General features: G+C 35.8%; 1 protein-coding gene and 1 pseudogene across 1 annotated transcript in view; one reads left to right on the forward strand and one right to left on the reverse strand.

Moving 5' to 3' along the window:
• Positions 1-428: 428 nt before the first annotated feature.
• YME1L1 (YME1 like 1 ATPase) overlaps positions 429-27976 on the reverse strand; it is a 31439-nt gene continuing 3891 nt past the window's right edge. Inside the window, exons 2-19 of the mRNA XM_027121664.1 lie at positions 27021-27152; positions 22001-22163; positions 21368-21466; positions 17098-17207; positions 15597-15747; positions 15106-15189; positions 13912-13994; positions 11701-11791; positions 10588-10740; positions 8998-9130; positions 8229-8291; positions 7002-7114; positions 5989-6144; positions 4851-5002; positions 3723-3849; positions 3556-3629; positions 2824-2910; positions 429-1333 (exon numbers count right to left, since the gene is read on the reverse strand). Coding sequence (XP_026977465.1) covers positions 1190-1333; positions 2824-2910; positions 3556-3629; positions 3723-3849; positions 4851-5002; positions 5989-6144; positions 7002-7114; positions 8229-8291; positions 8998-9130; positions 10588-10740; positions 11701-11791; positions 13912-13994; positions 15106-15189; positions 15597-15747; positions 17098-17207; positions 21368-21466; positions 22001-22163; positions 27021-27152 — 2115 coding nt within the window. The 3' untranslated portion in view covers positions 429-1189. The remainder of the gene's footprint in view (positions 1334-2823; positions 2911-3555; positions 3630-3722; positions 3850-4850; positions 5003-5988; positions 6145-7001; positions 7115-8228; positions 8292-8997; positions 9131-10587; positions 10741-11700; positions 11792-13911; positions 13995-15105; positions 15190-15596; positions 15748-17097; positions 17208-21367; positions 21467-22000; positions 22164-27020; positions 27153-27976) is intronic.
• Positions 9177-10576, forward strand: LOC113628290 (synaptophysin-like protein 1 pseudogene; annotated as a pseudogene).

Here is a 27976-nt window from a genome sequence, read left to right on the forward strand (position 1 = left end):
AAAGGAAGCAGGGGCAATAAAGAATGGGCAAATGAAAATAACTGGTATATCTGAATCAAGGGTATATGGGAATTCCTTGTATTATTCTGGTAATGTTTCTCTAAGTTTGAAAGTACATCAAAATTTTAAATTACCCAAATAAAAGGGCAAGAATATCATGTAGCAAGCTCCCTCTACCAACCTCAACGAAGACCATATACAGCTTAAAAGTTACTAGAAAACTGTAAGTAATTTTAATAAAATCACTTCAAGAATATAATATGGTTGTAAAACCAATACAATGTGCTCTAAAATAATTTTTCTACTGAGTTAAATAAAGTCATCTGTAAATTCTGTAACACATTCATATTCACAAAATCTGACTGAAAAATAAACACAACTTTCCATTTCTAACACAGCGTAATTCAAAAGTTCACTCTGAACGGGACTGGGTTTTTGGTTTTATTTTGGTTTTAATGCAAAGCATAATTACATAGTTATTCATAATTTGAGGTGTGTTACTTGTTTATTTAACAAAATACTGCTGCTCTGAAATAAACTTCATTTTCAGAGTGAGAGTAATGTTAAAAAAAAAAAAGACCATGAAAATGCAAGCTGCATTTTAAAAAGCTTATAATAATCATTTAAATTCCAATTGTATCTGTAGGTTCACATTTCTCTACTCTTAGATTTTTAAAAAAACACTTTATATATGGTCAATGTAGATCATAATTAAGTGCATCTTAATGAAGTTTCCACTGATGTATGTAGAAATATGATTTACCAATAGCCAAATAGCATCATTTCTTTATCAAAGATAAGTGGTACTATCTAGAAATAAAGACAATCCTTCAAGAATTTTATTTTCCTAAGTAAAAATACTTCCCAAAAGCTAAAGGCACAATTTCTATTCACATCTAGCACTGTAACCAACCATAAAATCATTACTTATTTTCAACTTAATAACTGATTGACATTTCTCAAACAAGCTGTTTTCAATCCTGATAGTTCTTTATTTTCTTTAATAAATTGCTATTTGCAGTAGGTGTCCATCATGAGAATAATCAAAATTAGATAAATGTGACAAAAGACTGACAAAGTGTTTCACACCCTTGAGTGATACCAAGAATGGGAGAAAAGTGTTGCAAAATACGACTACTGCAGTGCTACTTATGGTCTTGCAATAAAACCAACAATGCATCAAGAGCTATCATCTCACATCCAATTTCTTCCCCTCAAGAACAATCTGAATCTCTTTGGCATCCAAAGTCTCATAGGTCAATAAAGCTTCTGCTAGATTCTTGTGCTCTTTTGCATGAGTCTTCAAGATATGTTTTGCTCGCTCATACGAATCCTGAAATACAAAGCAGATATGTAAGAGGCAGAAACCTTAGGAGAAGCAAAAACCCTAAATGAGATAAAAAGCCTTTATGTACCCTAAAAAACTATAAAATCTATTGACTTCTATTTATGAAAGATAAAAGCATTTAAAAGCTTGGTTCCCTAAAGATAACTCTTTCATACTTTCAAATGTTATATTTTTAACCTCAAAATCTATCATAGAGATAACTGAGGACTACTTAAACAAAAAGCTACTTAAGAAATAAAAGTATACATTGTACTCATCTGCTTTCTAAATAAGGTCTGTGAACACAGATATCTATTTCTCTTTTCAAAATACGTGCTAAAAGGAAAGGGAGTTTGCTCCTTTTGCCTCTTGAGATTTCACCAATTTACTCAATCTAGAATGGCCAGAAAAGATATAATTTCCATTCTTTTACTTGGTAAAACACTTACCTCTCAATATTGTAATACAGTATCATTAAAGGTGATCCCTGACTTCCATACATTTTTTTTTTTTTTTGCAACCCACCTTGACTTAAATCCTTCAACTCTCTTTCCAAAGGTGAGTCTGAATTAAGTTTATCAGCTTATGAATAATGGCAGTAATAACAGTTCATTTTTGGCAGTGTCATATTTGCCTGTACAATGTTTATGCCAATATTTTACTAGTGAATTATATTTTTGTCCTTATAAAATTGGGTGGAAAATGTAAAAATGAATTTACCAACACCAAGAAACACAGGTCATATAAGCACAATACAATTACTAGACATTTTGAACATAACCATGTCCAAGTAAAATAATCAAATTAAAGAAAATACATAAAATATTAGAAATATATCAGCTAAAGTAGAACTGAATATTTAAATCACAATGTAAATTGTTCTGGGCTTCCCTAGTGGCACAGTGGTTAAGAATCCGCCAGCCAATGCAGGGGACGTGGGTTCAATCCCTGGTCCAGGAAGGTCCCACATGCCACGGAGCAACTAAGCCCACGCGCCACAACCATTGAAGCCCCGCACCACAGCCACTGAAGCCCGCGCCCTAGAGCCTGTGCTCAGCAACAAGAGAAGCCACCGCAATGAAGAGCAGCCCCTGCTCGCTGCAACTAGAGAAAGCCCAAGTGCAGCAACAAAGACCCAACGCAGCCAAAAATAAAATAAATAAATTTATTAAAAAAATATATATATACATACATACATACATATATACATATACATATGTGTGTATAAATATATATATAGTGTGTATATATATATATATATATATATATATATATATATATATATATATTTAGTTCTTAACCTATGGCCAGAATAAAATAAAGATCCAGTCTATGATCAGGGGTTCCAGTCTATGACATATTTAATCACAGCAGCAACGGTGCACCTATTAACTTTATAAAACAGAGGAACTTTAGGTTTTTTGCAAGCACCCAAATATTTAGGCACATTTTGACTAAATAGATAAATAAACATTAAAAAAAAAAAAGATCATTACCCTCAGAAGGATTCTGATTTCCTGTTCAATAGCAGATTGAGTTTCTGGACTCAGTTTCCCTGTATCACTGTAGGTCATAACTCCAAGCTAAAATCAATGAAAAGAAAGAAATCCAACAGAAAAACCTCCAACACTAATGTATGTAACAGAGGAAGTACTATCCTATACATAAGAAAATAAATATCATGGGGGCAAGGAAAAAATACAATATAAAAATGCCCTTGAGGGCAAAAAAACTTCATTATTCTTCTGCAAGTATAATACTAAAAAGTGTGAGCAAGAGAGAAAATGTTAAATCCTAAGTATTGTTCTGAGTACCATCTTAGAAAACCTTAGCAGCTATTCTGTCCAGAAATCCACACTTCACAGAGTACTGGAATTGCTTTATGGAGCCACAGTGATAATGTAGGAACGTGAAGTATGTGGAAAGGGCAAAGTAAGCAAGCTCAACAAGTAGGTCTTCGATGTCATATGAATAAAAAAAGCTAAAGAATTTATATTATCATTTGGTTAATTCATGAAGTAGTAACTCTTATTGTTTGAGCAGCTAGAATGGAAAGAGTATGTTACATTTCTCAGAAAATGACATTTAGTTTAGAGTAAGCTTTGTTAAATCCATCTGGAATGAGATAGGGGAAAATCTATCAACTTATAATGAGAGCCCTATCTCACAAAGAGACACTTGGCACATCAACATTTGATACATGAGGAAGGATTAAAATTAGCCATTACCTTTTCACTCATTCCAAATTTGGTGACCATCTGCTTTGCTATTTTGGTTGCATTATCAAAATCACTGGAAGCACCTAAAATTTTAAAATATACATAATACTCAAGTTAAAAAAAAATCTTTAAACCAACAAACACAATTTGAACCAAAGCTATTCTTTACAGCCAACCTGTTGTAATATGATCAGCTCCAAATATAAGTTCCTCTGCCACTCTTCCTCCCATACTGACATCCATCTGAGCAAGAAGCTGAGCTCTAGTTTCGTTCCATCGATCATTCTCAGGCAACAGGGACACCTAGACAATTGAAAAACAAAGAAAAAATTCAGACACAGTTTTGAAACACTTACATTAATTAACCTGAATTATCATTTGTCTCCCATGACCTTACTTAATACCATGATGCTGAAAGCTCAGCGGCATTTAATAGAGATGGTCATGGTGATTGATGACCAAACCAGCTATGTACAAAATGAGGAAAGCAAAAGTGCAGTTTATAAATAATAAGTAGTTGATGATGCAATACAACTGTTTGTCCCTCGTTGCACAAAAATGTTTAAAACGTCTATAGGGACGTCCCTGGTGGTGCAGTGGTTAAGAATTTGCCTGCCAATGCAGGGGACATGGTTCGAGCCCGGGTCTGGGAAGATCCCACATGCCGCAGAGCAACTCAGCCTGTGCGCCACAACTACTGGGCCCGCGCTCTAGAGCCTGCAAGCCACAATCACTGAGCCCATGTACCACAACTACTGAAGCCCGCGCGCCTAGAGCCTGTGCTCTGCAACAAGAGAAGCCACTGCAATGAGAAGCCCACGCACTGCAATGAAGAGCAGCCCCCTCTCGCTTCAACGAGAGAAAGCCTGCATGCAGCAAAGAAGACCCATCGCAGCCAAAAATAAAATTAAATAAATAAATAAAAAGTCTATAATTAGATATGAAAATGAAACTTCTACTCAATGAGAAAAAACTTAGAAAAACTATTGAACCAGTCACTATGATACATAATTTCTTTTGAGGGGAAAAGAACAACTACATATTTAAGAATTATATTTTGCTGTCATTCCTGAATTACATTTCATAATGTAAATATATTATCTGAAATATTAAGGATATCCTTTATTAGCAGATAAATTTCACAAGTATGTCTGATTTCAAGACAGTTGAAGAAGTTAAAGAAGAAAGTATCAACACACCTAGGAAGTAGCTGAATTTTCTTTTGAAATGTTTTCATCAGCAATTTCCTATATAAGCTCCTGGGGAGCACTATCTGAAAGAAAAGAAAAACTAAAGATACTCACATGTCCAAGTGTTGGCCCTCGTGGCATGATTGTAGCTTTGTTGATAGGCATAGCATCTTTAGTGTAGTATGCAATAATAGCATGACCAGATTCATGATACGCTGTGATCGTTTTGTTTTTGTTATCAATTTCCACACTTCTACGCTCAGGCCCTAAGAATAAAAATTTACTTAAGTAAAATACTCCATTAGGAAGGTATATTTAAATGAATGAAGCTCCTTTGCCTCAAAGTCATTCTTAGAGTAATATGATTTAATGTCATTAATAAATATTTTAAAAGTGTGAAAGTGTGAAAGTTTAAAAAATGAGTTGACTCCACTCTACAACACATGTAGAACACATGAAAACCAAACTGTAAAAACTATCATCTTAATCCTTATATCAAAAGGAAAAGCTTAATTCTATTTCTAGAAAATAAACTTCTAATTTAACAGGAATATCATAACTAACCTGTTTTGAAGGCAATTCAAGATTTAAAATAAAAATTAAATACTGAAAAACAGTAAAATTAACTATTCTTTTATCAGCAATATCGGACATGGGCACTCATGCCCCGCAAAGAGTGTAATATAAGTTATAATATATTTGTTCTGTAAGAGGCCAAACTGTGTTGCTCTGTTAGAGTATGTATTTGCATGTTTCTATACCTTTATTTTTTATAAACTTTCTCTCAAAATTAAGAGTTTTTTTCTCGGACTTCCCTGGTGGCACAGTGGTTAAGAATCCACCTGCCAATGCAGGGGACATGGGTTCGTGCTCTGGTCCAGGAAGACTCCACATGCCGCGGAGCAACTAAGCCCATGTGCCACAGCTACTGAGCCTGAGTTCTAGAGCCCGTGAGCCACAACTACTGAAGCCCACACTCCTAGAGCCCATGTTCCACAAGAAGAGAAGCCACCGCAATGAGAAGCCTGTGCACCGCAATGAAGAGTAGCCCCCGCTCGCCGCAACTAGAGAAAGCCCGCGCGCAGCAACAAAGACCCAATGCAGCCAATAAATAAATAAATAAATAAATAAAGAGTGAAGTACCACCAAACCAAAAATTACCAAGTGGCAATTTAAAAAAAAAGAATTTTTCCTCTAACATAATGAACAGTATAAGATAGGGAAAAAAAAAGAAGAAAAAAAGAAAACTTACCCATTAGGATTTTATCTTTGGAAAACTCTAGTTCCTTCATCGTAACCATTTCTTTTCCATCAACAGCTGCCTTTAAAGCAGCTTGGTTCACAAGATTCTCCAACTCTGCTCCAGAAAAGCCAACAGTACCTCGAGCTATGATTTCTGGATCAACAGCTATATGCAGACAGGACACAATATTAAAATTTCAGAAGAGCTAATAAAAAGCTCTTCATAAAGAACTCACATTGCAAAAGAAAGAAGATAGCCATCATGAACTGTAATTTTACAAAAGCTTACTTCACTAAATTCTAAGGGGAAAAAGCCAAAACTGCTATTAAACACACCATTAAAATTGTCATTGGGACAAATGACGAAAGTTCTTACATTTAAATAACTTTGTGATAAACAAAGAAAGGTAGAGTTGCCAGATAACGACTTACAAACCTTTAATTATGGCCTAACCACAAACTGAAAAAGCACATTCATAGACAACGTTTTGTTTTCAGAATTTCATCTTGGAATAACTTTGGACATAATAGCCCCCCTTATTATCGGAAACATATTTGGTTTTATGAATTGATTCAGATATCTTTGAAAATACTGCAGCTTTAATAGCTGCTTTTATTACTCAGGTGGTTCTATAATATTTCCATGTGTTTTGTTTTATAGTTTGCTTCCCCTCTTTTGGCCCCGAAGTGACTATATCATAAGGTACTATGCTCATAATATACAGGTGCTTTTTATATTATTTTATATTTTACATTCATCTAAAGAAACATTTATACATAGATTCATCAAGTATTATCTAAGTACTCAAAGAAAACTTTGTTTAGAATCGGGATTCAAAATGACAGAATCTCTGGATACACATTAATTGAGAAATGGACTTTATGGACAAACAAGAGGAGAGAAAAATAGACATTTAAAGGGATTTGTCTTTTAAGACATCCTGAGTAAGGACCACAAACAGGGTGGATTGATATATTACCATTTTATGGAGATAATGTCTGTATCATCGAATTAAGACTTACACTGATCAAACTTTATTTTATTGAGATACCACTTCAAGATTTCTGTTCGACCTTTTACATCTGGCCTGGGAACTGTAACCTGCATGTCAAAACGACCAGGACGTATTAAGGCGCTAAAGGGAGAATACAAAAAGAAAATATAAATTAATAAGCTGACTGTGCTGAAGGTCAAGTTAAACAGGACTGACATCCTAAAGAGAAGATGGAAAGACAATGGCAACGAATATTTATTTTGAACATAAATATTCAGATTAGTTCCTTATAAAACGTGGCTCAAATAACAGTTTCAATAACCGGAAGGCAGAACAAAGGTTCATATAGATAAATGTGTGCATCTAGATAGCATACAACCCGTCAGAGACAAAGACATGCAAGTCAGCCAGTCAAGGAACAAATAATGCTACAGCAATCTATTATGAGCGCTACACATCCATCTTACTGCTATTAAGTACAAAATGTTAAACTAGAGTCTTAGGCAAGAACTATTAGATCAAATGAAAGTATGAATAACTTCTATATAATAAAACCAATAAAAATTTTAAACTATAGTAAATTTTATTCTAAAAATCCTCTCCACCCCCCACCCAAAAGCTTTGTGATGTTTAAGTTGTGAGAAGACTCTTTTAGCAGCTTTACTGAGATACAATTTTCATATCATAGAATTTGAAGTCGAAAACCCAGTGTAGTTTTCTTTCTAACATCATTATTGGAGTATAAATTTGCTTTACAATGGTGTGTTAGTTTCTGCTGTGTAACAAATTGAATCAGCTATACATATATCCCCCTATCCCTCTCTCTTGCGCCTCCCTCCCACCCTCCCTATCCCACCCCTCTAGGTGGTCACAAAGCACCAAGCTGATCTCCCTGTGCTGTGCCGCTGCTGACCACTAGCTATCTATTTTACGTTTGGTAGTGTAACCCAGTGGTTTTAATATATTCAGAGTTGCCCAACCATCACCACAATCTAATTTTAGAGAATTTTTACGCCCTCCCCCTCTCCTCCAGCTGAAAGAAACCCCAAATCTACTGGCAGTTATTCCCCATTTTCCCTAACCTCTGGCAACCACTAAATTACTTTCTGTTGCTATGGATCTGCTTATTCTAGACATTTCATATAAAAGCAATCATATAATATGTGATGTTTTGTGATGGGTTTCCTTCACTTAGCACAATGTTTTTAAAGTTCATCACTATTCTAGAATATATCACAAAAATTTTAATACTTACTTATCTAATGCCTCTGGGAAGTTCGTGGCTCCTATGATGATAACTCCTTCGTTGGGTTTAAAACTGTTAAAAAAAAAAAGGACCTTTTCATTGAAAATTAAAACAGCACACATGTAGAAATGTTCTATGCAAAACTGTTTATCATTAATCTTACTGACAGCAAAGAAAAGGGATTGATCTTTTTAAAGCCCCAAATGATAAGGCATCTCTAATTGTTTTTTAAAATGCCAGTGCACTTCAATCAAAGTGTTAATAATAAATCACCAAATCATCTGTGGTTACACACCTTCATAATAATTTTTCTAGTTAGGAAGAGATGACCTGACACAAAAAGCTTGAGTCCCTGACTAATTTTCGAAAAATTATTTTCAACTTTACCAATTCAAATTATTTGCTCCTAGACTTCCAGAATGTCTTATATGACTTTAAGAAACATTTTTTTGATCTACAGCAACACTCAAAGCTAGTCACAAACAGTGCAGGGATAAGGGTATTCTCTCTTTACATCTCCAAAGAGACTACTACTTTCAGCTGGAATCACTGCTTTCCTGTCATGCTACAGTAAATGAAAAATCTATTTCTTAATTTAAGAAAAGTTGATATAACAATTATCAATGATCCCATTAGTAAAAACAATACAATAGTCAAAATAGCTTGTCTTTACTTCTTGCACGAGGGACTACTCTGTTGCCTATAAACAAAATTGTTCCTATCTCTGGTATGCTACCAAATATATCACCAAATTCTAAAGACAGGAAGATTCAATTACCCATCCATTTCAGCAAGAAGTTGATTTATGGTCTGCCGTGAATATGGATGCATTGGAGATTCAATTCGCTTCCCACCAACAGAATCTAATTCATCAATAAATATAACACACGGGGCATTTGCTTTTGCTTCCCCTAAGAAGACAGAAAAGATTCAAATAAGTTTAATAAAATCAACACTTTTAAAATAAAATTGCATAAATATTTAACAACTTGTAAGACAGTTAAAAAGCCAAAAAAGACATTCAGTAGGGAGAAAATACATAAAAGGAGGTCCTTCTTAAACTGATTTAAGAACAGTAGCCTCAGAAGAAAAAAAAAATTATACCATTGAGTATTCATTCTTCCTAGTTGTACAAACCATATACAATCAGATTTGAGGCAAATACTTTTTAAATACATACTAAAGAATTGATAGGCCCGCCCCGCTTGCCCTTTCTCACGGCCGGGCAGCTCTGTCTCTTCGGTCCCCCTCCTCCTCCGCCCCACCGTCCTGACTCTCTTTCCCTCCTTCCCTCAGAGGATGTCCTCCTTCCAGCTCAACCTCAACCCGCTCAAGAAGCTGCTCGGCTTCATCAAGGTCCTCGAGTGGATTGCTTCTATCTTTGCTTTTGCCACCTGTGGAGGTTTTAAGGGCAAAACAGAAATTCAAGTGGCTTGTCATCCTAAAGTTTCTGACAGTAAAACGATCACAGCTACTTTGGGTTATCAATTCAGGTTGAATGAAGCATCATTTCAGGCACATCAAGGTGTAAATATGTGTGATGTAGATTGGAAAAATCATGTCCTTGTTGGAGATTACTCTTTTTCTGCACAATTCTATGTTACTTTTGCAGTCTTTGTCTTCCTGTACTGCATCGCTGCTCTATGTTGGTTACACGAACGTGTATCGTGATAGTCGAAAACTTCCCATGGTTGACTTTGTTGTTACTCTTGTTGCCACTTTTTTGTGGTTGGTGAGCACTTCAGCCTGGGCTAAAGCTCTTACAGATATTAAAACAGTTACTGGTCACAATATTGTCCAGGAACTTCTGCCTTGTAATCAACAAGAAGTGATATGTCATTTTGGCTCTGTGACTACTCTGGGATCCCTAAATGTATCTGTGATCTTTGGTTTCTGAATATGATACTTTGGGGAGGAAATGCATGGTTTGTGTACAAGGAGACCAGCTTACACAGTCCCTCAAATACTTCTACTTCCCATAGCTAAGGAGGTATTCCTCCTCCAACTGGAATATAATTTATAATTGAAGGGAGAAGTACACTGTTTGAAACAGATGTCTATACTATGACTTGTTGCCAACATCTTGAGAAGCATTTTTTGTTTCTAATAAAAGTAACAGCTTTTTCAATAAATTGGTGAGGCCCCCAGCCTCACCCAGCAATCGAGCACTTCCACTAGCTCTTCCGACTAATTGGGGGAAAAAAGTACAGTTCTATTTTAGCTCACACACTAAGTTATCCGAAACCGGAACCCTACAATTTCAGCCAACTATATCAATCAGAAACAGGTAGCAAAAAAAGGGTAAGAAATCCTCTTCCTCTAAAGTTAAGAGAAATTAGTACTGTATGAAAGATACGTTAAAACCTACTAAAAAGATTTCTTATACGGCTGGCTCCCACACCCACAAACATCTCATCAAATTCTGATCCAGAAGCATAATAAAAAGGAACATCAGCTTCTCCAGCCACAGCTCGGGCAAGAAGTGTCTTTCCTGTCCCTGGCGGTCCAACTAAAAGAATTCCTAAAAGAAAAAATAAACAAGAATGGTTCAAATTAAAAATCAGAAACAAAGCCTGGCATGAACTTATAACAAATAATTATTAATTTATATAGCTTTGCAGTTGAAGGCACATCAATGACCAATATTTTGAAACATAGCCAAAACGTATTTGTCTCTACTAATGATTCACTTCAGGATCTGCTCCTTAACTAATTCTCCTGTATCATTTAAATACTGTTTACATATTGGGACAAATGCTGAAATTTGAATATGACTTTGAATTAGATTAATAGTTTTGGATCTATGTTAAATTTCCTGATTTTAATAACTGTACTGAAATGGTGTAAAGAGAATATCCGTAATTCTTAGGAAATACACAATGAGGTATTTAGGGGCAAAGGAGCATGACATCTATAATTCACTTGCAAACGGTTTAAAAATTACACGTTATGTAAAGAAAGGAATGAGCAAATAGAACAAAATGTTAAAAAAATTTTGAGTCTCATGAGTTAAAAGTATGGAGGGAGTTTTTTTTTTTTTTTTTTTTTTTGCGGTATGCGGGCCTCTCATTGCCGTGGCCTCTCCTGCCGCGGCCTCTCCTGCCGCGGAGCACAGGCTCCAGACACGCAGGCTCAGCGGCCATGGCTCACGGGCCCAGCCGGAGCGGCATGTGGGATCCTCCCGGACCGGGGCATGAACCCATGTCCCCTGCATCGGCAGGCGGACACTCAACCACTGCGCCACCAGGGAAGCCCTGGAGGGAGTTCTTTGTACTATTTATTGTTGCAATTTACTTAAAGTTTGAAATTATAACAAAATTTTAAATTACCAAAAAAAAAGATTACAGAACAGTATGTTCAGAATGAGCACTTATTTGTAAAATAGCAATTAAGAATTAAACTTTGATCAACTTTGATAAAAGTTAAATTAGTGACATATTACAGTATTTTGTCAAGTTATGTGAAAGGGAAGATATCTTACCTTTTGGAAGTTTACCTCCAAGAACAGTAAATTTTTGTGGATTTTTCAAGAATTCAACAACTTCTTGTAATTCTTGTTTAGCTTCCTCCACCTAAAGTGATACAATTTACCAAGTAATTATTATATTACCAAGATACCCTCTTTGAATATCATAAATTTAACTGCAGATTAAATTAACTTGGCTTTTTGTTTCAGTGAAAGTATACAAAAAGGCCCCTTTAGAAATACTCAGAGTTTTCTCCCGACCCTCAATGCCAGTTATATGAAGTCTCCTTATATATCCCAACAAAAACCCTTTTTAACTGCTTCCTTTGGTTAAAAAGAACTGTTATATTCAAAATTCTCGTTAAATGTGTCAGTGGCATTTAATATAAAGAGTCACCTAGTAAGTTTCAAATCCAAAACTGTTTTGGACCTGGTTATAAGCTTCAATGGCAAATTATGTGGACTTACTATATATTAATGATAAGGGAGTCTGTGTTTAAGTTATAACATTAATTTGTGATTAGTTATGAGATCACTTTCATTACAAGGAACTACTACTAGATTATAAACGATTTAGTTCCTGACAAATGCCAAAGGACAGTGACAAAAATTAAGCTATAGTGTACTAATATTGTTTTATAAATGGCTGTGGTAAAAAAAATTTAAGAGATTTAATCTCCAAAATATAAAATATTGCAGAATTGAGATCCCTAGCAAAAGTAAAGCCCAATCTGGCCAACAAAAATGGCAATCAGAAAACGAGTTCAACTTTAAAACTCTGATGTAAGATTAAGATGCCTATCAGAAATGGTGAGCCATTTTCCTAGTCAGCATATAACCAGAAGTCACAAATGCAAATTCCTAGTGGCAAAACGGTATCAATCAATGAGTGCAGAAGGCCAGATGTAAAACAATAGTGGTGGCAATGTGCTGAACTGGAAAGCAACAGTCCCTTTAAAGACAACCACAACATGGCTCTGCCAGAGAATACAGGCCTAGCACTCCAGGCTTCAGTGTTCAAAAAACAAATGAACAAACAATACAGAACTCTTTTTGTGGGTGAAACTTCAATTTAAAAATGTTGGCTACCAATGTAAATTTAAAATGCCTCTGCATGTGTACTTTCACATATTTATTTATTTTAAATTACACTGCCGTAATAACATATTTGCAGCCAACCTGCAACCTCACATTACACAACTTTAAATAACTCTCAGTGAGAAAGCTCAAGTACATTGGGCAGTGTTAAAAAGAAAGTACCTGGGAAGGGGTGAATGTGAAACACATCTTTGGGCCAAAGTCCCACAACACTTAGCACCACACACACCGCCCTCAGATGCCAATCCCAAATCTAGGTTGTCTCTGTGCTTCTACCAATTGGCTATAAATTGGAGGTTCCCACAACCCCTCCTTGTGTTTGATTAATTTGCTAGAGCAGCTCAGAGAACTCAGGAAACCAGTTTAGGTGCTAGACTACTGGTTTATTATGAAAGGATATAACTCAGAACAGCCAGAAGGAAGAGACAGGTAGGGCAAGGGACATAGGAAGAGGCACAGGCCCCTCCACGTCCTCTCTGAAAACGCTACTGTCCTCACACCTCCATGTGTTCACCAACTGAAAGCTCCCTGAACCCAGATCTGTTGGGATTTTTATGGGAGTTTCCTCACATAGACATGATCAATTATTAACTCCCTTTCCAGGCCCTCTCCCCTCTCTGGAGAACAGAGTGGAGGTGAAAGTTCTAAGACCCTAATCATGGCTGGGTCCTTCTGGTGACTGGCCCCCATCCAGGCACCCACCCAGAGCCACCTCATTTGAACAAAAGACACTGCAGGAATTCCCTGGTGGTCCAGTGGTTAGGACTCCAAGTTTTCACTGCCGTGGGCCCGGGTTCAATCCCTGGTTGGGAAAATAAGATCCGGCAAGCTGCGTGCAGTGTGGCCAAGGCGGAAAAAAAAAAAGAACAAAGGACACTGCTATCACCCAGGAAATTCTAAGGGACTCAGAAGCCCTGTGTCAGGAACCGGGGTCAAAGACCAAACAGTAAAACAAAAGATGCTCCTGGTGCTCTTAGCACTTTGGAAATGACAAGGGTTTTAGGACGTCTGTGCCAGGAACATGGGGCAGAGACCAATAATATATATTTTCTATTATTTCAACCTTTAGAATAATAAAATACAATTAAGATAATGTTTGAGGAGATCAAGGTAAACTTTTTAACTTACTCCTTTAACATGTTCAAAGGTAACATTTTTCATCTGCACAGGATCTACGGCAGAATCAAGCCCTGTTGTTGTCCGGAAGCGGACTAAAGGGACATAAACAAATGTTTACATATTTGATAGATTCATAAAATTCTAACTACCTTATTTTTCAGATGCAAGAAAGCCCAGAAAAATTAAATATCTAAGTTCACATATATTTAATCAGTGTGAGGCGTAGATATTAGGTCTTCTGGATTTTGAGATGGTATTCAAGGAATAAATGATTCATAATAAAATGACACCTTTGCCTTTCCAATTAAAACTAAGAATTTTCCTCTTCTTATATCGAATAATAAAAATTTAAACCAATGGTTCTCAAACTCCATTGTACATAATTAAGAAACACAAAGGAATAATCATCAGAGCTCATCCCACCCCTCCACCACCCTGCTGATATCACCTATCATCCCTGTATTGGTTTTTTTTTTGAAAAAAAGGAGACAAGAGAAGGCAGATCTAGATATAAAAAGGCTATTCCTAGATGTTAAAACCTCATTTCAGGTTTGATGTCACTAACAAATTTTAAAATAACTGGGGCTACATGCAAGTTCTGGGAATGATTCCTTATACAGGTCAATCAATGTTCTTAATTGTAAATCAGTTTTTTTCTCTCAAGGTAATCCATCATAAAGAAAGGAGAAAACACGGGGTAAAAACTGAATGATAGTTGAAAAAGCAATTGGAACCGCTTAAACCTGACATTATTACTTCATTTTAGACTTGCAAACTGAGAAAATCTGGGACTCTATTTAAAGTAATTTTCCATATAAGTTAATTTTTACAAAATTCAATTTATTACTGTCTTTGAAACAGATGACTATTACACTTTGTATTGCTATTATAAAATTCTACATGTTTTTAAAATTTTATTATTGGATAGGTATCATTTTCTAAAAATCTGGGGAACTAACCACTACCAGAAGTAGATCTAACATTTCCACTCTAACATAATCCTTGGAACTTTAATTTCAATGCAAAAAACAATCTTAAAGTGACCCAATCTGAGAAGTCTTGACTTAGGAATGAAAGACCTAGACCCTGGAACTATAAACATTAATGTTTTCTTATCTCTAAGCCTTAGCTAGACCAACTATGAAAAAGAAATGAGTATATAAAAGACAAAAAAAAAGTCAGATAAATATAAAGAGCCTCTACCAGATAAAAATGGGTTTTTTAAGAGTCCATAAATGCCAACTACCAGCAGAATAAAGACAATCAGGCGAGTTCTTCTTAGAGAATCTGGAGAAAAAAGAAAAAGCCTTAAATCAAATTATATCAATGAGAAATGACATATCAATGAAATGCAAATATTAGGTTACTGACGGTAATCACATTTCACCACATGCAATATTGGAGCCTGGCATGTTTTGCATAATCTCCATGATTGCCTTTCAGCACCTGTTACCAAAAACTTTATGAAGCCACTCATGCTTCTATCGCTGACTTTGGCTTCTCACTTCAGAAAGTGAAAAGTGCCAGCAGATATTCCCACTTCTACACCACAGCTTAAGATACAAATATAACGAAATATAACCAATAAAATGTTGGGAAATTGTTAGAAAAGTTATTATAATCACTTAAAGGCAGGACTATAACTTTCTTTCAGATATTCTTCCCTAAATATGGATGCTGTCAAATCAACTCACCATTGGTTTTTTGTGTCAGTGCTTGAGCTTTCAGAAAACCCTCTGCAAAACCAGTTTTAAATGCATCTTGGTGAGCTTCAGGTATGTTTTTAGTTTTCATGAGTTTGTCCAAACTCTCAATGTCTGATCCTCTGTCCCGCAAAAGAAACCCCTAAATACGCAAACAATACATCAGTATCAGCTGATTATACGGATAATACTCCCCCAAAATATAACAACCACTCACAAAAAAATTCATTAAAATTCTAGAATTAAAAATTTTTATTGTCAATGTGAAGAATTAAGACTCAACAATAAATAATCAATGGCTAGGAAACTAACACTGGACCCTATACTTGCATCAATTAATATAGAGAAACTCTCTACATAAGACCACTAACTACACTGAAAACATTTAACAGGTCACATGTTGACTTAGGGTTCTAACGGCTTAGAATAGGTCACATTCCTTTATTTCTGCTGGAGGAAAAACCTCATTCATTTATTAAATGTTTACTGAGCACCTTGCATATACTTGGTCCTGTATAAGTTCTGAAGATGTAAAGATAAATAACCGATCATCTGAACGTTTTCAGTCTATTGGGCAGAGATACACAAACAACTAAGTTTTTGAAGTCATTTTGATACTATGTTAGAGGTACTAGGTATGGTGGTAAAACAACTGCTACCTAAGAAGTCAGTAAAGGCCTTACAGAGAATGGCACAGCTGAACCACAGCAGCACAGAGCATGAATAATTTGACAGAGCCATGAAACAGCAGCCTTTAGTGCTCAAGAGCTATAAACAATCTTGTTTGACAGGACTTTAAAAAACCAGGAGAGGAGGAGGGTAGGAGGAGAGGAGGGGGCACACTGAAAGATAAGAACACAAAAATGGTAGGCAGAATGCCAAATGATGAAATGCCGTATGTATACACAGCAGAAGTCTGACAATAAAGCAGAGGAATACAACCATTACACTGATACATTTCAGACAGTCTGGTGGATGGCAGTCTGGAGGCTGGGCTAAAGGTAGCAAAACTAAAGGCAAGGAGACTAAATGAGTGTTTATGAGAGGAATCTAGGCAAGAAATAACTATGGTCTATCTATGCAGTGGAACTGGGGATGAAGACAGATTTAAGAAATAAATACTTAAGAGGCTGAATCAACAGGATTTTAGTGATTAATGGATGTGGGAGGTGAGAGAAGATGGACAGATCATAGCTGTCCAGCAGGTTTCTAGCTTGGGTGGATGCTACTTATCCAAGAATACATAAGCAGGTGTAGATTGACAGGGAAAAAAAAAAAACAGAGGAAGATGTCTAACAGGCTAATGGAAAGATAAGCTTGGCACCCAGGAGAGTTCTAGCTATATTGATTACACAGGATATTAATCCTTTATTCTAAGTGGAAAGATGGAAGAAAATCTATTAGTCAGCAATAGAAATCAGATATTGAACGTTCTTTTTAATAACTTGAAAATTACTGCTTTTTCAAACAACAGCATAAAAGGTCTAATTACCTTCACAAATGATGGTGCTGTATGTTGTGTTTCTGCTAATCTTTCAGAAGTGGACTGTAGACGTCGTGTCCTTGATTTTAAAGTTTTAAAACCCCGAGACTGTATGAAAACTGAATCAAACAGTATCATATTTACTTCTCATTTTAAATTTTTATAAGGAAAATGCGTAAGAATCAAAACTCTGACACTATTCCCGTACATCCTAGTTATTATCTCATTTTTTTAACACAGTTCTTTGTTTATGTTTTTACAGTTTAAAATTACCAAGAAAAAGTAAAGTTGACTTATAGATTCAATCCGTTTTAATTACTTTAATTACAAGTGTGCTGAAGTGTTCCAGAAGTAACCAATTGAACAATTCCATGACTATACTTCTATGTATTAAAACATGCTCTTTCTATAAAAATAGTACATAACTTTTGCAATTGTCTTCTTTCCCTTAACAATTTATCATGGACATTTTCCAGAACAGATGAGGCAGTGCATTCAGTTTAATGGCTGTTTACAGTTTTCCCATGTATCAGGGTATGGCAATTTACTCATCTTCTTCCCTACTATGGGCATTAGCTGTTTCCTAGTTTTTATTGCTAAAAATAATGCTGCAGTTAAAAATCTTGTACCTGTTATCTTTCATCACACACAAACTACATTCCTAAAAGTGACACTGTGAGACTTGAACTGTTTAACACTAAGAAACTGTCCTCCAAAAGGATGTTGTCAAGAATTTATACACCCACGAATGAATATGAGTGTCCTTTCCTCCATATCCTTTGCAGCACTGAATATAAATAAAAATCTTTTTAATTTGTATAAAATCTGATGGGCAGAAAGTAACATTTTGTTTCAATTTGCATTTCAGATTAGAAGTGAGGAAAATTTTTGAAAACATTTTTAATTTTTTTTTTTTTTTTTGCGGTACGCGGGCCTCTCACTGTTGTGGCCTCTCCCATTGCGGAACACAGGCTCCAGACGCGCAGGCTCAGTGGCCATGGCTCACGGGCCCAGCCGCTTCGCGGCATGTGGGCTCTTCCCGGACCGGGGCACGAACCCGTGTCCCCTGCATCGGCAGGCGGACTCTCAACCACTGCGCCACCAGGGAAGCCCACATTTTTCATTTTTATTGATTATTTTTATTTCTTTAGTGAACTGAGCACTCATGACCTTTCATATTTTTCCATTTTCATTTGCAGAATATAGATATACTTTAAGATATACTTTTAGTCATGTATATTTCAAACATTTATTTTAATGTCTTTGTCTTTTAATTAAGTGATACAGTAATCTGTAAGGTTAATGAAGCCATGTCTTTTAATCTTTAGTGGTTTGTTCACTGTGCTTTGATTAAAGAGTCTCATCCTCACACTAAGATTTTAAAGGCAGTTTACTGACTTCAGCTAATACTTCTTCTTGTTTTCAGTTCTTTGGAACTTTTTAAGGTGTAAGAAAATAATCTGATTCCCTTTTAATGCCCAAATTTAAAATCAACTCTTTATTTTCCTAACCAATGTTTCAAGTTTTGATTGGAGTTGCATTGAAAATCTGGGTGCAAATTGATAATGTTAGAACACTAAGTTCTTCTGAAGAGGACTACAGTACTCTCTCACTTTATTTTACTCAGCTCTTCTTTTATTTCTTTCAGTCAGGTTTCACATGCATACATATATACATCTGTGTGTGTATATATGTATCATGTTGCATATTTCTTGTCAGGATACAAGATTTCATGGATTTTGAACGAACTGTAAATAAAACCTATTGCTAGGATAAAAAAAAAAAAAGCGATTGATTTTTATGCATTTATCTTCTATGGCACCAGGGCAGCCTTTCAGTTGATTTTATTGAATTTTCTGGTAAACAATTGTATCACTAATTATAATTTTGCCCCTTTTAACTTATATAAAACTTCCTTTTTCTTTTTAATCAGATATTTCAGGATCTCCAAATTACTGAACAAAAACAGGATACCAGACATCCTGTTTCTCATATTAATGAGAACCTAACAGATACACTTCAGAAATTTTAAAAGTATCTATTCTACAAGTTTTTAGGAAGCATAATAGTTAGCAGATATATCACATGCCTTTTTATCATACACAAATAATAATCCTTTTCTTGTCTAATCAATTAACATGATAAATTAACATACTTCCTAATGTTAAATCATTCTTGTATTCTTTAATCATAATTTTTAGGATATTTCTATATGTGCTTTTTTAGACTTTACTTAGGATTTCTATATCTAGATTAAGTGAACTTAATCTATTGTATTCTTTTTGTACTAATATTTTAGTATCAGTCATCTCATGGAATAAACAGGGAAGCCTAGTCTATCTTTTTCTTTATTAAAAAAGTTTTAAATAACAGGAAGACTCCTGACCTTGGAAAACAGAATACAGCCATAAAACCATCTGAGCCTAGTGCCTCTGGGGCAAAGAGATTATATTTGAAAGATATTATCTTTCAAATTCTATAGTTATTGTCTTATCTCTTCCTGGGTCAATTTTGCTAGTAATTTATAACTCAAATAATTATGTTTCAACATATTTTTATTTACAATATAAAATTATATACATTACAATTTAAAAATCTTCATTATCTGTGACAGTTCCCACTTTTCACTTCTAACACTGTATTTTCTCATCATTTCTTAATCAGACTGTTTGTTCTATTTTCTTTTCAAATTAAATTGATTCTTGATTAAATTAAGTAAAACCATTTCTTGCCATTATATTCATTTAATTTAATGTGTCTTATCTATATTAATTTCTCATGTTCTTTTAAAGAAATTCTAAAAATAAATATTTAATCAATTTATTTCCCATCTTCCTTATTTCCTAAAATTCATACAATGCTTTCAGCTTCAGTTTGTCCTCAACCCAAAGATTTAGATATGCAGATTTTCATTGTGGTTCAGGAATAATTGTCTGTAATTTGTTTTCAATTCCCTTCAGCCACAAGACACTTAGAAAAGTATCTTTAAACATTTCCACATATTTAGGAATTTTTTTTAGGTATCTTTTCTATTATTTGACTTCAGTTTTATCATATGATCAGAGAATCTGACCTTTGAGTTTTAACTTTTTAAAAAGTTATTAAGATATATTTTATATCCTAATACATGCTCAGTTTTTTTCTTCCTTGAATATTTAAAACTGAGTGTATCATCCCTTCTTAAGTATTCTTCTGTCTTCTACATTAACCATTTCTTCAAAGAACTACAAAAGAGATTTCTTTGCCCAACCTGGTGCCTCTCCTTCATGCTATAAATTTTCCTCAAACATGGAGATTCTTGCAAACCATTTGTATTTGTAAAGAAGAACACAATGATCAGTACTGACTGCAGACAGGAGTCCTCAAAACTATCAAAGTGGTAAATATATTTAGACTACAAAACATGGACTTATGGTAAATGAGCAGGTACCTTTAGTGTATGATTCAAGTCCAAAGTAACCTGGGTTACTATCTTGTTTCTCTCTTTGGCATCAACCCTCAAACCAGGAGTCCCCTTTCAACATACACACACGGATACCTTATTAGAGATGTGTTCTTTTGTCTAAAAGTTGCAAGCCAAATCTGTTCTGTGACTGGCCCACTTTTTGCAATCTTTCAACTGTTTCACTAAATCAGCTACCCCAGAGCTCACTATTATTGACTTAGAACTTGGGGATTTTTCCTAAGTTCTACTGGAATTAGCATTACACACCTCTTTCATGTCACTCTACTATAAGCTTCATGAGGGTTGATAACATATGTCTTTTTCAGTTACATAACTATCACTCTCGCCTAACACCTATCAGTAGTGCCTGATATTAAATAAATATGAATGAATACATATTGGATTTTGATATCAATGGGGTTTCATCTACTTTACAAGTTCCAGAAAGTCATCAAATTTCTGGTCCATTTACAAAACCCCTCTGCTGCTGCCCTGACTTTTTTCTTATTTTTATCTTTTTTTGTCATTGCAATGGGATTTTGAAAATGAGAGAAGTAAACAAATGTGCTTAATTGTTTTGGAGCAGGTATACGTGAGCTCCCTAGAGTTTCCTTTACTGTGGCACTTGTCACTCACATTCAAAATTTAGTTATATTTCCCAGGTTAAAAATTACACAGATATACCCAAACTAGTTGATTCCAAATATTCTCCAAGTTCTACTGTGAGCTACAAATGAATGTTTCTAATCATTAATATCATTAAAAAAGACAAATCTGAATAGATTAAATAAATCTATTATTTTTTTCAAAATAAGTACAACTGTTGCTTCATACCTGGCCAGTACTGAAGATCTGAACAAATTCTTTTAAGAGTTCTTGAATGTTGTCTGTACAAGCAAGAGGAACGTAAAGTACTAAATATATCTAAGCAACCTGGAGGGAAATTGTAAAAAGTAAATTTTCTAACGGTCAAACAAAAAAGTCATGAAATACAACAAATAATTTTACCGAATATTAGAAAAACCAAAATGAGTTTTGCCTTTCATTTGCCCATGTATGACTCTGCTTTTTGTATTTTTATCTAAAAGCATTGCAAATTTAATCACATTTCTTCATCATATTAGTGTCTATCACTTGTCCTTTGCATTATCTTTTTTTATATGATATACAAATATAGCTGCCAATGAAATTAAATTCAAACCAAGAGGTAAAAATATATATGTCTAGCTTAAGTTACTTTTAGCTAAGAGCACGGAGAAACAAAAAATTGCTATTTCCTAGAGACAATTTCAAAACTCTAATCAAAAAAAAAGAAAAAAAAAACCCTCTAATCAACAATGTAATGAAACACTGGAAACCAGAGGTGTATTAATAAGTGGTATCAAAAAAAAATAAGTGGTATCAATTAAATTATCAATAGTACTGTAATGGCTTACCTTCATTGGGACACAAAATATATTAACTTACCATATTTATTTTCAAAGAAGGACTGTGCAGATACATGAGATGTATGCCAATAGGAAGAAACGTTTTTGTCCTTACAAATTCCAGGAAGTAGACTGTCTACCAGTTGATCAATTTGTCCAATTTTTAATTCAGATAATCCAAGGTCCCTTAAGTTAAGTATAGGCTGTAAAAGATTAATTCAACCAAGTAAGCATTATTATTTTTTAATTTTTATTTTTTTACTGACATATAGTTGATTTACAACGTTTCAGGTATAAAGCAGTGATTCAGTTATATATACATATACTTATATACGTATAAATATATGTATTCTTTTTCAGATTATTTTCCATTACAAGTTATTACAAGATATTGAATACAGTTCCCTGTGCTATACAGTAGGTCCTTGTTGTTTATATCAAGTAAGCATTATTATCAAGCTATTTAACTTGAAGAGTACTTATCAATTGAAACAATGTGAATTTTTTTTTTTTTTTTTTTTTTTTTGCGGTACGTGGGCCTCTCACTGTTGTGGCCTCCCCTGTTGCGGAGCACAGCCTCTGGACGCGCAGGCTCAGAGGCCATGGCTCACGGGCCCAGCCGCTCTGCGGCATGTGGGATCTTCCTGGACCGGGGCACGAACCCGTGTCCCCTGCATCGGCAGGCGGACTCTCAACCACTGCGCCACCAGGGAAGCCATTAAAAGGTGCTTTTTAAGGTAATAAAAACTGTAGAATATAAACCACATTATCATAATGGAATCAGAAGGACTACAATATTCAAGAGCTACAAAGATATTTTATCTTTTAAAATGGGGAAACCAAAAAGTCTATTTATAATACAAAGGGAAATGCAGATTTTTAACTAAGACAGAAATTTATGCCCCTTACATAATGAGTATCAAGTCCTAGGAACATAAAGAGAAATAAGATACATATGAATATGATAATTACCATACAATAAGGTAACTGCTATTACAGAGATATTTTTTTAAAAAGTCATAAGAGAACACACAACTAATTTCCTAAGTGATAAGGCTTCACTGAAATAACACTTAATTCACAAATGATGGGGGCAGAAACCTTGGGGAAGAGGGCAAACAAAAAGTCATCAAAGGGCTTGGAATGTTTGAGATGCAGTAAAAAGTTTAGTGACCAAAGAAAGCACTAGAAAGATGGGCTATGGCCATATTGTGAAGAGCCTTGTTTGAATTTAATTCTATAGCTAATATCATTAGTTTTGTTTTATAGGAAGAAAATAGAAGACAAAGATGATAAGCTGGAGAACAGAAGGCTGATGTAACAAGAGAAAAATGGTATGAACCTGAACTGAGCCCTGACTAAGAAGGATGCAAATACCAAGTCACAGACAACAGACATTTGAAGAAACCAGTAAAGTATAGGGATTGTGAGGGAGAAGGATGGATGTGCTGGTTATTGATTTGTTGTCTCTTAGCTCCTCTTCATACTTTTTTTGGCTCCATGTTCATGGATCTGGGCCCTTTAAATATTTTTCCTTTGTTGGCTAGAACATTAAGCTGTCAGTAGAGGGCACTGGAGAGACATTGTAGGAGGAGTTTCTGCTCCTGGTTCAGGCTATTGTGTTCACTCAGCAGGCTCCTGTGTGCAACATAACACCCATGGGTTTCTCCAGGACTGGTTCTTGCCACTGGTGCAGCTTCTCCAAAGCCTGGCTCCTACAGTGCACAGTTGCCAGCAGTACCCAGCAGCTTTTCCAGTAACACACATCCCCATGAACAGCTTCTCCTGGTACCCAAGGGGGCAGATTTCCATCAGGTTCAGCTGGCACGGCACCAGTGACTCCTGCGCCATTCAGTGAGCCAAGGCCATTCCCTCTCCAACAACCTCAGAACCTCAGCCCAGGGGTGGAGAGCTCTTCCTGGGAAGCTCTCAGTCCTGGGAGGATTAGCTGCTTCTTGAATCCGCAAGTCCTATATATTTGAATTTTCTTTACTTATTACTAGCCAATCCCTAGTTATTCTAATCCCGTTAGACCAGGGTTTTTAAAATATTAAACTAAAAAATTATATATTTTTTATATTAAACATTCACTGTTCAAATGACTATGTGGTCTCTCTCTCTTGGTTGGACCCAGACTGATGAAGAGGGGCTAAAACCACTCTAAGATCAAATACACTGGAATCAGGCTTCCCTGGTGGCGCAGTGGTTGAGAGTCCGCCTGCCGATGCAGGGGACACGGGTTCATGTCCCAGGCCAGGAAGATCTCACATGCCGCGGAGCGGCTGGGCCCGTGAGCCATGGCCGCTGAGCATGCGCATCCGGAGCCTGTGCGCCGCAACAGGAGAGGCCACAACAGTGAGAGGCCCGTGTACCGCAAAAAACAAAAACAAAAACAAAAAAAACACTGGAATCTGGGGAAGCAGCTCAGTTTTAGACATCTTAATTTCGAGGTCCTTGGAGCCTATCCAGAGGGGTATTTTAATAAGCCACCAGATAATTACTTTAAAACTTTAGAGATACTTTAGAGTTGGAGATAGATTTGGGAGTTATCAGCATATAAATATATACAGACATTAAGATATATAATCTGGGAGACTATGCAAAATGAAAATTAGATTACAGATAAATGTACACACACTGTGTAAAAGGCTGGCAATAAAAACGCCCAGCAAAACAGAAAGAGAAAAAAAAAAAAACCATCAATGTAGTATCACTCAATTTATGAAAGTATTTTGAAAGCAGTGGATGTTCAGCAAGGTCAAATGCTAAGGAAAAGATGAAAAAGATGTGGATTTTTAAAAAGGCCTGTACTTACTGCTAAGGAAGTCAACAAAATATACCAAAACAAGTCTATAAAATGGTAAAAGTAGTAGCCAAACTACAATGGGATGTAGTATGAATAAAAGTTTAGCAAGAACAGATGTTAAGTTCAGAGTACTACTTTTTCAAGAAGTCTGAAAGCAACAGGAAAAGAAGTCAGTAGCTTGAAGGAAGTTGAAAGTTTTTTGCTTGCACTGTGAAGTGGGTGTTTGGATGAGCAAGACTTGAAAGCAATGTAACCTCAGAGCAAAGGAAGTGCGAGTAGAGATGAGGGAGGATGCTTAAGAAGAATGAAAATGTTTGTGAAGCAATAACAAACAGTCATCAATGATAAACCATAGGAATAATGAAGGTAAATCGAGGATAAGACACCAATTCTGTATCTGAGACCATTAGTTTTAAGCTCAACATTGGCTTCTAGAGTTTAGCTACTTTTCAAGCCCCCAAAATGTACTTCACTACTGACCTAGCCATTTCACTTGATGAAATAGTCAAACATTTAGCACCACGGAGAGTACAAATGGTGTTGTTCAGAGCAGCAAAAAATTGGAAACAATATCCAAAAAGAGAACATCATAAAATGAACACTCTGAAAGTCATTAAAAATACAGAAAATGTATGGAATAAAAAGTTCCTAAGACTATTAAATGATCAAGCAAAATCTAAATCAGCATATACAGTATGATCCAACTATTATAAAATATAAAAGTACAAGTGAGAAAAAGAGAAGCAGGATCATAGGTTAATTTAATTTCTTCTACCTACATAATATTTTCCAAAATTTCTAAAATGAACATAATATTGCTGCATGTAGCAATTTTGATACATGCAGTCTTATCATTAGGAAAGCTCTCGGGCTGTAAATTGGAAGAAGGGTGTCACAACAGAAGACAAGAATGGATTGCCCATAGACAGAGGCAATAGGAATTTGGCAGATAACATAAAAGGAAAACATAGGGGCTTCCCTGGTGGCACAGAGGTTAACAATCCGCCTGCCAGTGCAGGGGACACGGGTTCATACCCTGGTCCGGGAAGATCCCACATGCTGCGGAGCAGCTAAGCCCGTGCGCCACAACTACTGAGCCTGTGCTCCAGAGCCCGCAAGCCACAACTACTGAGCCCACGAGCCACAACTACTGAAGACTGCACACCTAGAGCCCGTGCTCCGTAACAAGAGAAGCCACCGCAATGAGAAGCCTGCGCACCGCAAAGAAGAGTAGCCCCCGCTCGCCACAACTAGAGAAAGCCCACGCACAACAATGAAGATCCAACACAGCCAAAAATAAATAATCAATTAAAAAAGAAAAAAAAAGGAAAGCATAAAGACAAACTTTTCATCTAAGTAAAATTGTATCCCAAGACTCACCTCACAACCACCCCCCATCCCACCCCCACCAAAAGCAGACTTTTTTTTTTTGGCTGTGCCACGTGGCATGTGGGATTGTAGTTCCCCGAACGGGGATCAAACCCGGGCCCCCTGCATTGGAAGCGTGGAGTCTTAACCACTGGGCCACCAGGGAAGTCCTGCAAACTTTTTTTTCAACTCCTCCTCTACTGTCCTTTGCCATAGCCCCTGATATCAGGACTAAGAACATAAACTATTTATGGTTAAAGAGGCTTCTGAGAAACTTAACTATAGATTATAATGTTTACTATGAAAAATGTATTCTGAGCTACAAGAAACTATCTTATTAATGAATCTTGTAAACACAAGGTTCCTACGTTGGGAATTCGCTATATCCTAGGCCACAATGATTTTATAATTCTCTGAATACTCAAAGTACGGTTTCATAGCTTATACATTTCACTTTCAGGTATCTATATTCTAATTGTTCAATTACACTGAAAGCTCCTATAAGGTGGTAGATGATAACTTCTTGCTATTCTATCTTCCCTGAAAATTATGGGGATTATGGAGTTAACTGTAGGTTCCCTGCTACCACTGAAGCAACACAAAAGAATATCTAAATGATATTACACAAGCAGTAACGTAGGAAGTGAATACCAATACACTGCCACATGAAATTTTTTATAAATTAAATGTTAAAAATAAAACAAAGTAGTATTTCTATATGTACAACAAAGCCAGAGTTGGACATCTTTAATCGTAAAAGGGAGATGAAGCTGAAGACAGAAATCACCCTGTTACAAATGCCTAAACATAGAAAGTTATTTCAGGCATGTTTACAATGTACTAAACCAAAAAAACTTTCTCACACACCCAGGGTAAAAACTATTACCTCACTGCTGGGAGCCTCATGCTCAGACACTACATCCCGATGCTGGTTTTGAGAAACTGATGCACTGACAGAAACAGATGTGTTTTTCGGTGAATGGAAGGCATTGATGAGATGACTCAGAGGAACTGTAACCTATAAAAAGATAGAAGCTGAAAATAAGTAGTGCTTTTTAAAATAAAAACAGAAGAAAAAACCTTTTATTGTCAGGATTGGGTATTGTAAAAAGTTAAATATACACCGTATATCAAAACTATACATTAAAAATTATAAATACTCAGATTATTGCTGGTAGGAAGAAAACTGACCTTCAGGATAGTATAGGGGTTATATACAGCAAAAGTATTAAAAATACATACATTTCACCATTCGAGCAATCTAACTTCTAGGGATTTATTCCAAGGAAATAATCTAGTAAGTAATGATCTATGCTTGCATATGCACAGAAGACAGTTTTCATCAAAATATTTAAAAATTTGTGGAAAGCTAGAAATGTCCAATAGGGGAGTGGCTACACAAATGATACCACCACAAAAATGAAATATTTCGCAGACATGAAACAAGTAAGCATATACCCAGAATTTTATACTTTTCAACTTCCCCACTGCACCACCCTATTCTAAGTCACCATCATCCATATGTGGATTTTTACAACTGCATCCTAACTTCTCTCCCTGAATCTGCTCTATTAAAGCCAGTCAGATCTCATCACTCCTCTGCTCAAAACCCTCCAATGGCTATTCTCACAATAAAAGTCAACGTCCTAACAATGATGACACAGAAAGCCCTCCCTGGCTCTTCATCACCTCTCCAAATTGATCCACCACTAAGTTCCCCTTCCTTCTCTCTGCTCCCACCACCGCATCACCCTTTCTGTTCCTGGAAAACACCTGGCAGGCCCTCACCTCAAGGACTTTGCACTGTTGTTTATTCCCCTGTCCAGTTAGTCACATGGTTTG

Source organism: Aethalodelphis obliquidens, unplaced genomic scaffold (assembly GCF_003676395.1).
Source record: "Aethalodelphis obliquidens isolate GAN/ISIS:26980383/991018 unplaced genomic scaffold, ASM367639v1 scaffold23, whole genome shotgun sequence".
In the NCBI taxonomy this organism is placed as follows: Eukaryota; Metazoa; Chordata; class Mammalia; order Artiodactyla; family Delphinidae; genus Aethalodelphis; species Aethalodelphis obliquidens.